General features: G+C 48.3%; 1 protein-coding gene across 16 annotated transcripts in view; it reads right to left on the bottom strand.

Annotated features, from left to right (window-relative positions):
- The window catches only part of NCOR2 (nuclear receptor corepressor 2), a 355,605-nt gene that overhangs the window by 50,161 nt on the left and 293,168 nt on the right, over positions 1-12,276 (bottom strand). For all 16 annotated transcript variants that reach the window (XM_060269894.1, XM_060269902.1, XM_060269904.1 and 13 more), the window contains 6 exons: positions 9,786-9,906; positions 8,221-8,443; positions 2,901-3,062; positions 1,703-1,839; positions 428-533; positions 105-209 (listed from right to left, as the gene is read on the bottom strand). In XM_060269894.1, the coding sequence (XP_060125877.1) occupies positions 105-209; positions 428-533; positions 1,703-1,839; positions 2,901-3,062; positions 8,221-8,443; positions 9,786-9,906 (854 nt within the window). The remainder of the gene's footprint in view (positions 1-104; positions 210-427; positions 534-1,702; positions 1,840-2,900; positions 3,063-8,220; positions 8,444-9,785; positions 9,907-12,276) is intronic.

Raw genomic sequence — 12,276 nt, 5'->3', positions numbered from 1 at the left:
TGCAACTCTCAAGACTGTACATGGCAGCTTCAGAGAGGGGCGTTGCAAGTGACCCCCTGCCCCAGGGAATAAGAACCTCAGGCGGCATAGTGCCACTGCCTCACCCCGAAGGACGGAGTTCTCCTGCGATGTCTGCACGACCAAGCTTTCTGGTTGGCCCGCCTGGCTCCGAGGAGAGAGCTGCTCCTGCTTCACTCCAGGGAAAGGCACTAAAAAACATTAACATACCATGCAGCCATGTTACAGTGCCAGAACAGGAGTGGATGGGGGGGGGTGGGGGCAGCTGTCAGGCTGCTTCCTGCCCTATTTTCTCAATACTCATTAACTTTGAAGTCTCTCTTCCACATGCCAGCTGTGGCTCTGGTGCCAACATCTGCATGCCCCACCCTTGCAGTCCAACAGAATGGAGAATGTTATTACATCTTACCCAGCTTCTTGGGGTCCACAGTCAGAGGAAGGCCCATGCCGATGGAGCCAATGGGGACTTTTGCATGCTCAGAGCTGAATGGAGTGTGGAGCTGGATAGGCACCCCCTGAAAGGCACATCAAAGAGTGTTGTTACAGGGGAACAAGAGCCACAGGTGCAAGTAGCAAAGTAGCTCTGCAGTCATTACTGCTGCAGTTTGATATTTCATTCATGGCAAGAGGGTGCTAGGTTCTGTATAGAGGCAATGGAGGACTGATGGGACAAGGGTTGAGGGCAAAGATAAAGCTTGATAAAGGACTGCCAACCACGTGAAACACTCTGGGCAGCCTTTAGCTTATACTACTATTTGCACAAACATTTTCCCACAGTCACCTGAAAATTTGTTATGGGTTTTGGTGGACCATTTAGGGCTTATTAACACTTACATTTCCTTCACTCTTTGCAGGCATGGTCCACAATACAAAGCTACAGGTCAATGAGCGTTTTTTTGCTCTGGAGTTTTTCCCATTAAAACCTGCTCTTTAAAGCTCATTTGGAGCAAACAACCACGGAAAGCCCAAATTGATGTTTGTTCCGATTCAGCTTTAAAGAGTGGGTTTTTGCGGGGAACCCTTGGTGCAAAAAACCCGAAACAGAATAAAAACGCTTGAACATGGAGCATTAAAAGCACAGACCTCTGCCTGGAAAAAGCGAGAAATGTTATTGCATTCTGCAGGATTCAAACTGCAATACAATAAAATGTAATCTAAACAATAAAAGAAGTAGAAAACACACAATTAAAGATCAATGAGAATGTTTAACGCAATGGATGCACCGCTTCTTGTTTCAGTCACAAATTGACAGACACACTGTAGACCTCCTGAAGGAAGCTCATGGAAAACTGTTGGTCTGGGAAGCACAATGTGGGGGGAACCTCTCCCCGCCCCCACTTATACTTTTAATCCGTATTCCTAAGTGCAACCAAGGTTTTAAATACATGGCAACAATGCCTGTCCAGATTGACGCCAGCCTCCTTCCTCCTTCCCATCCCTGTTGCTTTCCTCACTGTCGTTTCAGACCGGAAGCTGCTTGGGGGCAGGGACCTGACTAATTTTTGCCTATGAAGTTCTGCAAGGTGCTGTACATACACAGATGACGCTTAGAGTCTCCTACACCACTACCCCTCCCTTGCTGATACTCTTTGTCTGGGAGAATCTATAAAGATCAGAGCTGCCATGAAAGGACCTGCCTAGCAAAAGGAATGTCTTCCACATGCCCCGACCCCTGAGCCTTTACCTGGGAAATAGAGCCAAGGGGCCTTTCAAGAACAGAAGGATGCTTGGTAGAGATGAGAGGGGGAGGGTTGGAGATGGCGGACAATCTCTGGAAGCCCGGCCGAGAACCTTCATGCATATTTAAGGAGATTGAGTGACCTGCATACAAAAATAAATAAATAAAAAGTTAAGGAAAAAAGCAAAAGGTATTTATAATTTTGAATTTTTATTTTTTAAGAAAGACTGCTTCACTGGTCGATTCAAGCTTCCAGTTGTGTGTGTGTGTGTGTGTGTGTGTGTGGTGTCTCTGTGTGTGATGAGACTAGCTCAGCTGGTTAGAGTGTGGTGCTGATAACGCCATGGTTGCAGGTTTGATCCCCACAAGGGGCAACTGCAGTGAGGGTCATTGTAGACAATACTGTACTAGACAGATTAATGGTCTGACTTGGTACAAGGCAGCTTCCCATGTTTCTAGTGCTGCCGCCATGGGGCCTCATGCCTACCAGTGCTGAGTTTCCAAGAACGGTGGGACAGAATGTCTCTCATGGGAAGCTCATAAGCAACAGATGATGAAAACTGCTTTCCAAAGGTGCTCATGGTGGCAACTGCTACCCGCATCAGGTTGTTCACACCAGCAAAGCAAGCCCACTTCAGAGTGCAAGGACCTCAAGGGCCCCTCTCCCCATATGAACCAACACCTGAGGCTCTTCTTTGTGTTCCTCCTCTGCAAGAGGTCTGGAGGATGACAACACGAGAACAAGCCTTTTCTGTGGTGGCTCGCTGCTTGTGAAATGCTCTCCCCAGGGAGGCTCGCTTGTTCCCTTCATTATATACCTTTAGGTGTCAGGCAAAAAACATTCCTCTTCTCCCAGGCCTTCGGCTAACTAGATAATCTATGACTTTTAAACTGCATGTGTGTGCGGGGTGTGTGTGTTATTATTTTGTTTGTTATTATGTTAAATATGTTCATGTTTTTATACTGTAATGTGTCCTGTGATCCTTGGATCACAGAAATAACCCTTTTAAATGTTCTGTGGAAGGAGGTTACTGGTTTTTGTTCTTGTTTTTTTGACATCTTTTTTTTTTTTATCTTGTATTTTTGTGGTGTGAACTGCCCTGAGATCTAGGGATGAAGGGCAGTATATGCATTCAGCCAGTACATGATAGTATACAAATTTAACACCACCACCACAATGCAAACCTGATTGAACCTCTCTCACCTGGAGGATTATACTGAAACATGTGAGGCTCAGTGTGTGGAGAGGTTCGGATCAGATCCCTTGAAACTTGGTAGGGAAGCACCGGAGGCCAGCCGGTCGTGACGGAGGGCTCTCCAACCAGCTTTGGCCCCTCGGAGAGGGAGGTGAAATGCACTGGTTTCTCTGCAAGAGAAAACAAAGGGCCAGCCAATCAGCAGTCAGAAAGGAACCCCAAGTAGACAGGACTGCAGGGTTTGGCTGCAGGACACCCATATGCAAATTTCCATTCAGCCGTGATGCTCATTGAGTGACCTTGTGCGGACAATCAGGCTCATTCACAGACAAATCAAGCTACAACTTCCAAGTACAGATAGTCATCGCCGGGGCGGGGGCGGGGGGGGGGCATATGCCAACGGCAGACATAGGCAGAGCAATGGACGTGACTTTTTCCTTTGTGCAGCCATGGAACCTCTCCATCCTCTCTCCAGGCAAGCAAGAAGCATTGCCACAGAAGAACACAGCCAGGCAAAAAGATCGCAAGGAGGGTGAAGAGCAGAGCCAGTGTGAGGCATGGCCTGGGGAGAAGGGGAACGGCTTGGGGAGAGGATGGAGGGCCAGAGAGAAGCCTGAAGAGCTGCATTTGGCCCACCCCAGCCTACTTGGCCTAGAGAGTTTCAGACCGGGGTTCCTCCCAGACCTGCCTGGAGATGCCAGGGATTAAGCTGGGACCTTCTGCATGCAAAACAGGTGCTTTACTACTGAGCTATGACCGTCCCCGAAAGGAATGAATGAACAAATTATCTGTTTGCCTTTAGTTATGTAAAAACAACTTTACTGAGAGGCCCACGAGCCAACAAACAAACACACTTAAGGTCCTTCCAAGCACAACTAATATCTGAGACCAATGAAGAGATGAGCAGCATCCACTGTCCCCGTGAACTCGTACGAAGGGACTTGTGAGACTTTTTTGACGGAGGCAGAGATGAGCCTAGGGCCTTTGCGTGGGCCCTCACAGTGCCAGAGCTTTGACCCTGGAAAGAGCCAAGAGGGAGGTGTGTGTGGAAACTCCCCCCCCCCATGCTTTGATGAGACCCCAGCATCTGGACAGACAATGGAAGGAATGGGCATGGAAAATTCTCCCAGCCAAGCCTCACCATGTTGGATGCTGTACCCTCAAGGGGGCTAGGTGCTCTGCTGGGAGCGGAGATGCAAAGCAATGGGGTTTACTGTCCTGAACTGCCTGTGTGTTATATGGGAATAGCTCCTCACACTTCTCCCTGGAAAGCCTACCTCATACTTTTGAGAATTGCATCCATGTCGCCACCCCTCACTCTCTGGCTTTCATGATTTAAGATGTGAAACATGGTTTTTATCTGCACCTTCAAAGGATGGCAGGAAGCAGATGGGAGACACGTCAGCATCAAAGGGTGTAGCTCAGAGGCAGACAGTAGCGCAGAGGCCTCTGGCTCTTCAACGGCTTGTGCATATTTTCCTTGGTAATTCCCTGTGCTCCTCCCAGACTTCAACTCTCCCCCCACTGCACTCTCTCTGTCTCTCCCACAGGGACAGCCAAGGCTACACACGGAACCCGGGTGCAGGAATCGCAACCCTTTGGAGGCCCTTTGCAACAGAGGGAAGGCTGCTGCCCCACAGCTAGCAAGGTACCTTGACAAAATGGGGAAGCAATATGCCCAAAAAAGATTTGTACAAAAGCTCGGCTATGGCCCCATGAATAGGGTGAGTGTAGGGGCCACCGCTGTTCTTTAAAGAAACGGTTGGCATTTATTTAACACTTGTTTCGAAGAGGTTTTTAAATTTTTTTTTACCAAACCTGTGTTTCTCTCCACCTTCTGTAATCCAAGCAAAATATTTAGGGTTGCAGCCAATGTTGTTCCTACTCAGTAAACCCATTGAAATGAATGAACATGACTAACTTGGGTCCATTAATTATGCTACGTCTGCTCTGATTAGAACTTAGTTGGAGACAACTCTTGGCATTTCTACAGCACTTTATAGTCCACGAAGAGCTCTGCATGCAGTGGGGTGAATTCTGAGATTGTCAGGCAAGTGAGAGTGAGGGGGGAGTGCCATGTGCATGGGGCAGCAAGGGCCCCACAACCACTGATCAGATGTTTCATCCCTAGCTAGCAGGACCCGGGGTCAGGGGTGATGGAAGTTGTAGTCCAACAACAGCTGGGGACCCAAGTTTGAGAAACAATGCACAGCACTATGGGTGTCTCCAGACTGTCAATACTTTGTGGGAGGGATTCAATCACACTGACATATTGGCACTTTATGTTTGCAATTAAAACCAATTAAAAAGAATTCTGTTGCCCCTAGTGCAACAAATCCACTTTAAACATCCTGCATGCAGATTGGGGTGGACCACTCTTTTGTTTTATGACAGCTTTGTAAATAAATAATAAGAAAAGCTCAGTGAAGACTGGATGGCGCCTAACTTCTGTGTGAGCTTTGTGCAAGCAAATTAGGATGAAGGTTTAATGAACGGGTTGTTTGGAGGAGTCTACGTCAGACCACTGGTCCAGTTAGCCCAGAACATATTGGAAGTGGCTCTCCAGGGCAGCCTTCCCTAATAGGGTGCCCCCAGGGATGATGGGAATTGGAGTCAGACAACATCTGGAGGGCAGCAGGTTGGCAAAGGCTGCTCCATGTTCTCAGGCAGAGACCTCTCCTTCCCAGCCTTGCAGCCCAATATTCTTTCAGATGGAGATGTTGGGAGCTGAACCTGGAACCTCTTCTGTGAGAAGTAAGTAAGTGTGAGCTCAGCTACTGAGCTTTAGATAACTCGGCATAGAGTGCTGTTGCTGTTTCTCCCAAAGCAGTGGAAGTCAGAAAGCCTGTGCGGGAGCTGGGACAACATGTGCTTTTATTTCTATCACTGAGTGTCTGGCGCAACAGGGGAAATGGCAGGGGAAATTCCTAATGGGAAATGGCAGAGGCCCAAAAAACTGCTGGATCCTGGTATAAGTCCACTGGCTGCAATATCCAACATACGTTATTTGCAATGGATCTTCAGCCTCACGCAAAGGAAAGATGTGTGCTGCGTATATCTGGAAAGCTATTCCACCCCCAGCTGAGGATGAAAACGCTTTGAAGTCTAAAGTACAAATGCTTTATTTTGACCTCTTCTTGCCATGCTGCAACCTATATTAAAGGGCTATAACTCAGGGTATTTTTGATAGAACAGCTCTTATCCCCAGAAAGAGGGTTACTACGTATTACCGTTTATCAAGGCCCTGGAAATTGGAGCAAGGGAGACATCGTTTATACTATCCATCATCCAAATGCATGCTCTTGGCTTTCAATTGGCCCTCGAAAGGCCAAGCTAAAAAGGGTGGCTAAATCAATAGGAAACATATTGCTAGCTCCAAAGCTGCCAAGAGAAAAGGAAAGAAAAAAGCAACAACCCCACATTCACACACTCTTCCTCTTCCCTCCCCTCCAACCCCTTGCTCTCGCCTCCTCTGCTTGGCTTCTCCATACAAAAACAAAAAGCAAAATGCAGGGAGGAAAAAAAAACGGGAACCAACTGAGAGAGGAATAAGAGCCAAATGGGCAGCGCTCCGTCCGCCAAACCAGAAAAAAGGCCTTCATGCCTGAGGAGGAGGCAGTGTGTGTGCAAATGTTTTGGCTAGAGCAGCTCCTAGCTGACATTGGCTCACCCAAAAGACCTGCAGGACAGGGAACCCCTCACTCAGGCCATGATGCTGCTCTCTTAAAAGCCTGGCCAACAAAGCAGCTCTGGATGTTTGGGCTTCCAGAGCAGTAAAAAAAGCAGTTTAGCTGGCTCTGTTCTTCAGGGGTGGGAGTGGAGGAGATCTCCCCTCCCGCCACCATATTTGACTTTTTTTTGGGGGGGGGAATCCTCCCGTCCAACCTGGGAGAATTGAAACAATGAACTCCCATTGCCTGAAAGTACAATCCCTTTGCCAAGACAGCACGTGGCCTCCTGCGTGAGGATGACGCATCTCGTTACCTTACACATCTGGTCTAAGGAACTTCCTTCTCTGTAAGCAATTCCCTCCCCACCAGAAAAAGGGTATTCTAAATTCCTTAAGAAGGGAATGAGAACAAGAAAATTGGCGGCCGGGGGGGCGGGGGAGAGACCATGTAAACTACCACCTTGTAACTAAGACACTGTACCCAACTTTTCTTGTTCCCTCCTCCCTCCCAATGCCTTTTCCTCTTATGTCATGTCTTTATATAGAATGCAAACCTGAGGGCAGGAGCTGCCTTGTTTGCAGCAATTTGGCTTTTGGTTTTATTTTTTCTTACTGCAGAACTGGATTAAAAATTCTTTAAATAAATCAGCCTTGGAAAGTGGCAGACTGGCAAGCGGTCTGACTCAGTATATGGCAGCTTCATGTGCAATCTGGAGACCTCCCTGCTGGTGAATCTTCTCGTAAGTAAACACTTCACATGGCAGGATGGAGCGCCTATTGACAAGGACTTCCTCTGCTACTCATATTCCCCCCCAAAACATGTTTGTGTCCCTAAAGATAATGTACCATAGCTCAGGGGTAGAACATCCACTTTGAATGCAGATTGTTCAATCCCTGGCATCTCCAAGTAGAATTGGGAGAGAACCCTCCCCGAGATCTTGGAGAGCTGCTGCCGGTCAGTGTAGGCAATACTGATGTAGAGGGAGCAATGGTCTGCCTCAGTATAAGGCAGCATCCAATGTCGGTATGCAAAAAGGCAAAGGCCCAGTAAACTCCACTCTCTCTTAGCACAGGAGAGAGGCACCCAGCAGCAGAAGGATTCTTAGACATGCATTATGAGGTGACCAATTGCAGTGCCTCCTCAAGTGTTTTGCCAATCAATACCAGGGAGGCACAGAGAAGGGGTGGAAAGCTGCAAATTGCCCATTAGGTGCCCCAGCCATTTCCACCGCGAATGCAGTGGAGAATCCTTTACAGGAAGCCTTGCCCTTCCAGTCAGGGCATTAGCATTGATTCTACAAGAAATAATGTCTCCAGCTGAACGCTAAAAGCCTTCTGAAGGCAGTGGAGAGTAGCTCGCCACACAGCCTTGGCCCTGCTCCAGGTCTCCTTGCCCCGCTTTCAAACGCAACGGCCAGGGACATTAATAAGAGGGATCTCCCGCCTCTTGGCATTTGATCAGGGCAGAGCGAGACACAATGTTCCCTCTAATTAGCCATGCCTGCCTGACTCTGTGGAGAAAGAGACAGAGAAAAGGGGAGGCAGAGAAAGCTTCCAAGAGCCCATGAGGTTGGCATGGGAGGCTAATCTCCACCCTCACCTGCGCTTCTGTGACCATTTCCTCCCCTGCCCCCCCCCAACCCCAAGCACCCACACACCTTCTTTATCAACAACAGCTGGGCTCCTGCTCTGGGCCCTGGGACTGCTGCTCAGCGGGGGATCCTTTTCAGCTTGCTGCAGCTGCTTACTCTGTGCAGAGTCCTCGTGGGCAGATTCGTGGACCATGGTGATTTGCTGCTGGTAAAGGGCCAAAGCGTGATGAGGCACCTGAGACTTCAGGCTTCCGCTCTGCAGCACTCCCTCCTGTAAACCTTCTGAAATCTGCAGGGAAGGGAAGAAGCGAAAAACTGGATGAATCGTGCCATTTGCAGCTGGTGTGTAGAAACACACACATGCATGCACACACACTCCATGGGGCATGAATGAATGCCACACTTCAGCTCCTCCGCAGAGAGGTTTTAAAAAGCCAGTTCATCCTCACTGAGCCCCTGACTTTCCCCCCATTCTGGGGAACAGGAGAGAGAGACTGGAACAGTGTGAGAATCATTTTTAAACCAAGGGCTGCATTTCCTTTTGGGCAGCCTTCTGGGAGCCACATGCTGGGGTGAGCAGGGTGAGAGGCAAAAGTGGCCAGGGTAATGAATAAGACCCTTACCTTTCTACAGGGAGCTACATTCCAGTCATGCAAATGTCAAAGGTTTAGAACTACACTCTTCTCTCCCCATCTCGTCAAACAAGAGGCATTGGCATAGTTAAGTGAAGGGCTGGGGCAGGGAAAGATCAGCACCCTGCAAGACTTGATTTTTGCATCTGTGTGCACCTGATTCAGCTGGTGCAAAATGCTGTAACTGCACTGTTGGTAGGGGCAGACTCCCACCAGCACAGAACATCACTGTTTAAAAGCTTGCATTGGCTGTCATATGCTACTGAGTTAAGTTCAAGAGTCTTATATTAATTTCCAATGCCCCTGTAAACAACTTGGGTCCAGGATATCAAGGACCTCCTGATCGCTTATATCCCAACCTGATCCCTGCTATCTCTGGGGTAGTCTCTGCTAGTGGTCCCCCGTGGCTCAGATGCACGTCTCGTAACTGCTAGGAGCTGTGCATTAACTGTAGCGGGCTGAAGCCTATGGAATGAGCTGAACTGCGATGAGACAGGCATCCTTTTTGCTGAACTTCAGGTACATGACTAGGACTTTCTTGTTCCGGCAAACATTTTGAGGTAGTAATTGGTTTTATGATAAATATTTATTTTTTATTGTTCTATTTTGTGTGGTTTGATTTTATGCACGCCACTTAGAAATAGGAATGATTAAGCTATATATAAATGTCTTACATTAAAAAATAAGCATTCAAGAGCCAGAACGGAGAGAGAGACTTGGAGGATCAGACCCAGCTCCTAGGTCTGAGGTTCCCCAGCTCTAAACTGTGTGACAAATCCTTCTGATTGCCTGACTAAAAGCACAACAAATGGCAGGTGCCCTTCAGCCTAACTCACTGCCACTTGGGGGAGCTGAATGGTCCATGCAAATTATTCCTACCAAGCACAGCCCTGCAGGGGTCACCCCCCCCCCCAAAGCCCTGGGTTTAAACACAGTGGGAACAAAAAGACAAATTGTTTTGAGGAAGGTGATGGAGCTGGTTTGGGAGCCACTACTCACAATGGGCGGGATGGCAGCAGCTCTTTGCTTCAGCTGTTTCAAGTCCAGCGGCTTCTGAGGCGAGGAACTGAGCCGGGTGTCATTGGTTGCGTTGAGGAGGCTGGGCCGGGAAGAGATCAGCCTGCATGGAAACACAAAGCACTGCAGTTAAGAACGGCTACTGTTATGTCAGGAATCCTACGCCAGGGATAGGGAAACTGTGACCCTACAAATGCACCTCACAGTTTGTTTTCAAAGTAAGCAATCAGTTCAGGGATCAGTGATGGATAATCTGTATCTCTGTTTGTGATTTTGTACAACAATTCATATCACCCCTGACCATTGGTCATGATGGCTGAGGATTAAGGGAGCCAGAGTCCAAAGACACCTGAAGGCATTACACTGGCTACCCCTGATCTAGACCAATCCCAATCTCAATAGCAGCCTGGAAGCTGGTAAAATGTGAGCTAGCTATTGGTACAGTTCGGTGGATTTGCAGCTGGCTGGTGGACTGCACCTAAAAAGTACTTACCAGCAGCTCCTTGTCAACCTGAACATGTGGTGCCCCAGGGTTCTGTCCTGGGCCTGATGCTGTGAAGCAGCTCTAGAAATGACTGACTAGAGGAGCAGAGGAGTTGCTGATCTCTTAAGCCAATAGAAACAGGATCCAAAATGATACTGACAGAACAGAGAACTTGGCCAAAATGAACAAAATGAATTCCAGCAGAGATTAAGTGTAATTTTTTTGCATTTAGGTAGGAAGAACAGCAGTGGACGTGAAAAGGATGTGTGTCAGTAGACCACAAACTAAACATGAGGCAGCAATACAATGTGGCAGCAAAAAGGGCCACTCGCTTGCCTTGCCAGCCCGTGCCCAGATGCAGCTCTTGCTGGTGCCGTCGCTCACCTACTCAGCTACTATCTGGTTCTTTAGAGCAGGTGGCACAATGAGTCAGTGTGTCTGACTGTTAACTAGAAGGCTGGTGGATTGAGCTCACCCAGGGATGACTGTGGACAGGATTCTTGCATTGCAGGGGGTTGGACTAGAGGACCCTCGTGGTTGCTTCCAGCTCTACAATTCTATGACTCTATCACCTGCCCATACCTCAGTCTGAGTAAAGAAAGAGGCTGATTCCCTTTTCCAGGATACAACTGCTTTGTATGGGTAAGCAGGACTTCCACCTCGCCTCCTTCCATCCCAAGGAAGAGGAGCACGGCAATGGAATCCAGGGAAGGTGTCAATCAAGCATGAGGGAGGGTGGCACTCTTGTTGCCAGGAACAGACCATCACCCCTGACACAGTGAGCAGTTGCATGCTCAGCAGTCTCGCAAGGCACAAGGGTCTTGCAAACAAGCTTGCCCTGCCCCACTTCTCAAAGCTTGACTTGTGGGAATGCCAACCCATTGGGACAACTCTGTTGGTTCCACGCAGTTCTAAACTCCTTGCCCTGATCGAGGACTCTGTAAGGCTGGCCTGTTGCCTCCAGCCTGCTTGGTCTCACCTTTCCCATCACCTCGCCTGTGTGTAAAGGCTACTGTGAGTCACTCTGTGCTGCTGATTCTGTACCTCCAACGCGGCCTCAAGAGCTCTTCCTTCCTATCAGGTAAGAGCCTCTGTCGTCAGTTTCTGAGCAACCATCAGGCCACCTGGAGACCAAGTCCTCTGAGGAAAGCCTGAAGGAGTTGGGAATGTTTAGTCTTGAGGACAGGTGATAAAGGGGAACACATATATGAAAGCCATCTTCAAATATGTGCAGGGCTGTTACACAGATGGTCGACCACATTTATTTTCTATTGTTCTGGAGTACAGGACCTGAACCAGTGGGTTCAAATTCTAAGAAGAGTTTAGAATAAACATGAAGAAGAATATCCTGACAGTATGAAGTTGTTCAACAGTAGAATGGACTTTTCTTGAAAAGCAGCAGGCTTTTCCTTTGAAGAGGTTTTAAAGCAGAGGCTGGGGTCACATCCACACCATACAATGTAAGCATTTGGCTTCCCCCAAAGACTCCTAGGATCTGTAGCTTACCTGTGCAGAGCTGCAACTCCCAAACTACAGTTCCCAGGATTCTTTAGGGGAAGTCATGTTCTTTTACTGTACGGTGTGGATTTGACCAGAATAGCCACCTTTCAGGGATGTGGTGGCAGTATGTGTCCTCCAATTGGAACAGAATTGCAGCAAATGACCTTCCCTGCTCAGAAGCCACCTGCAGAGGAAGCATGTCTAGGTGGCTCAGGCTAACAAGCCGAGCTGCACACACTGCTGGGGGAGAGAAAAACTGGCTCTAGGCCATTAAGCAAATTTGAATGGAAGAAAAAATTCCTTCCCAAATATAGTGATCTATCAGAACCTGAGCACAAGCTAAGGCAAACAGCTTTCCAACAAAAAAATCGGGACTAGGCCAAGCTTGCCATTCGTGCTGTAAGCCTAAAGGAGAGTTGAGGCAGAAGGGAGCCAATTGCTAATCAGCAAGTTTGAATTCTGTTCTCAGTTAGTGACATGTTCTGCAAG

The sequence above is a fragment of the Zootoca vivipara genome, chromosome 17 (assembly GCF_963506605.1).
Source record: "Zootoca vivipara chromosome 17, rZooViv1.1, whole genome shotgun sequence".
Lineage (NCBI taxonomy): Eukaryota > Metazoa > Chordata > Lepidosauria > Squamata > Lacertidae > Zootoca > Zootoca vivipara.
The sequence above is the reverse complement of the archived record's forward strand: the minus strand, read 5'-3'. Positions and strand labels throughout refer to the sequence as shown.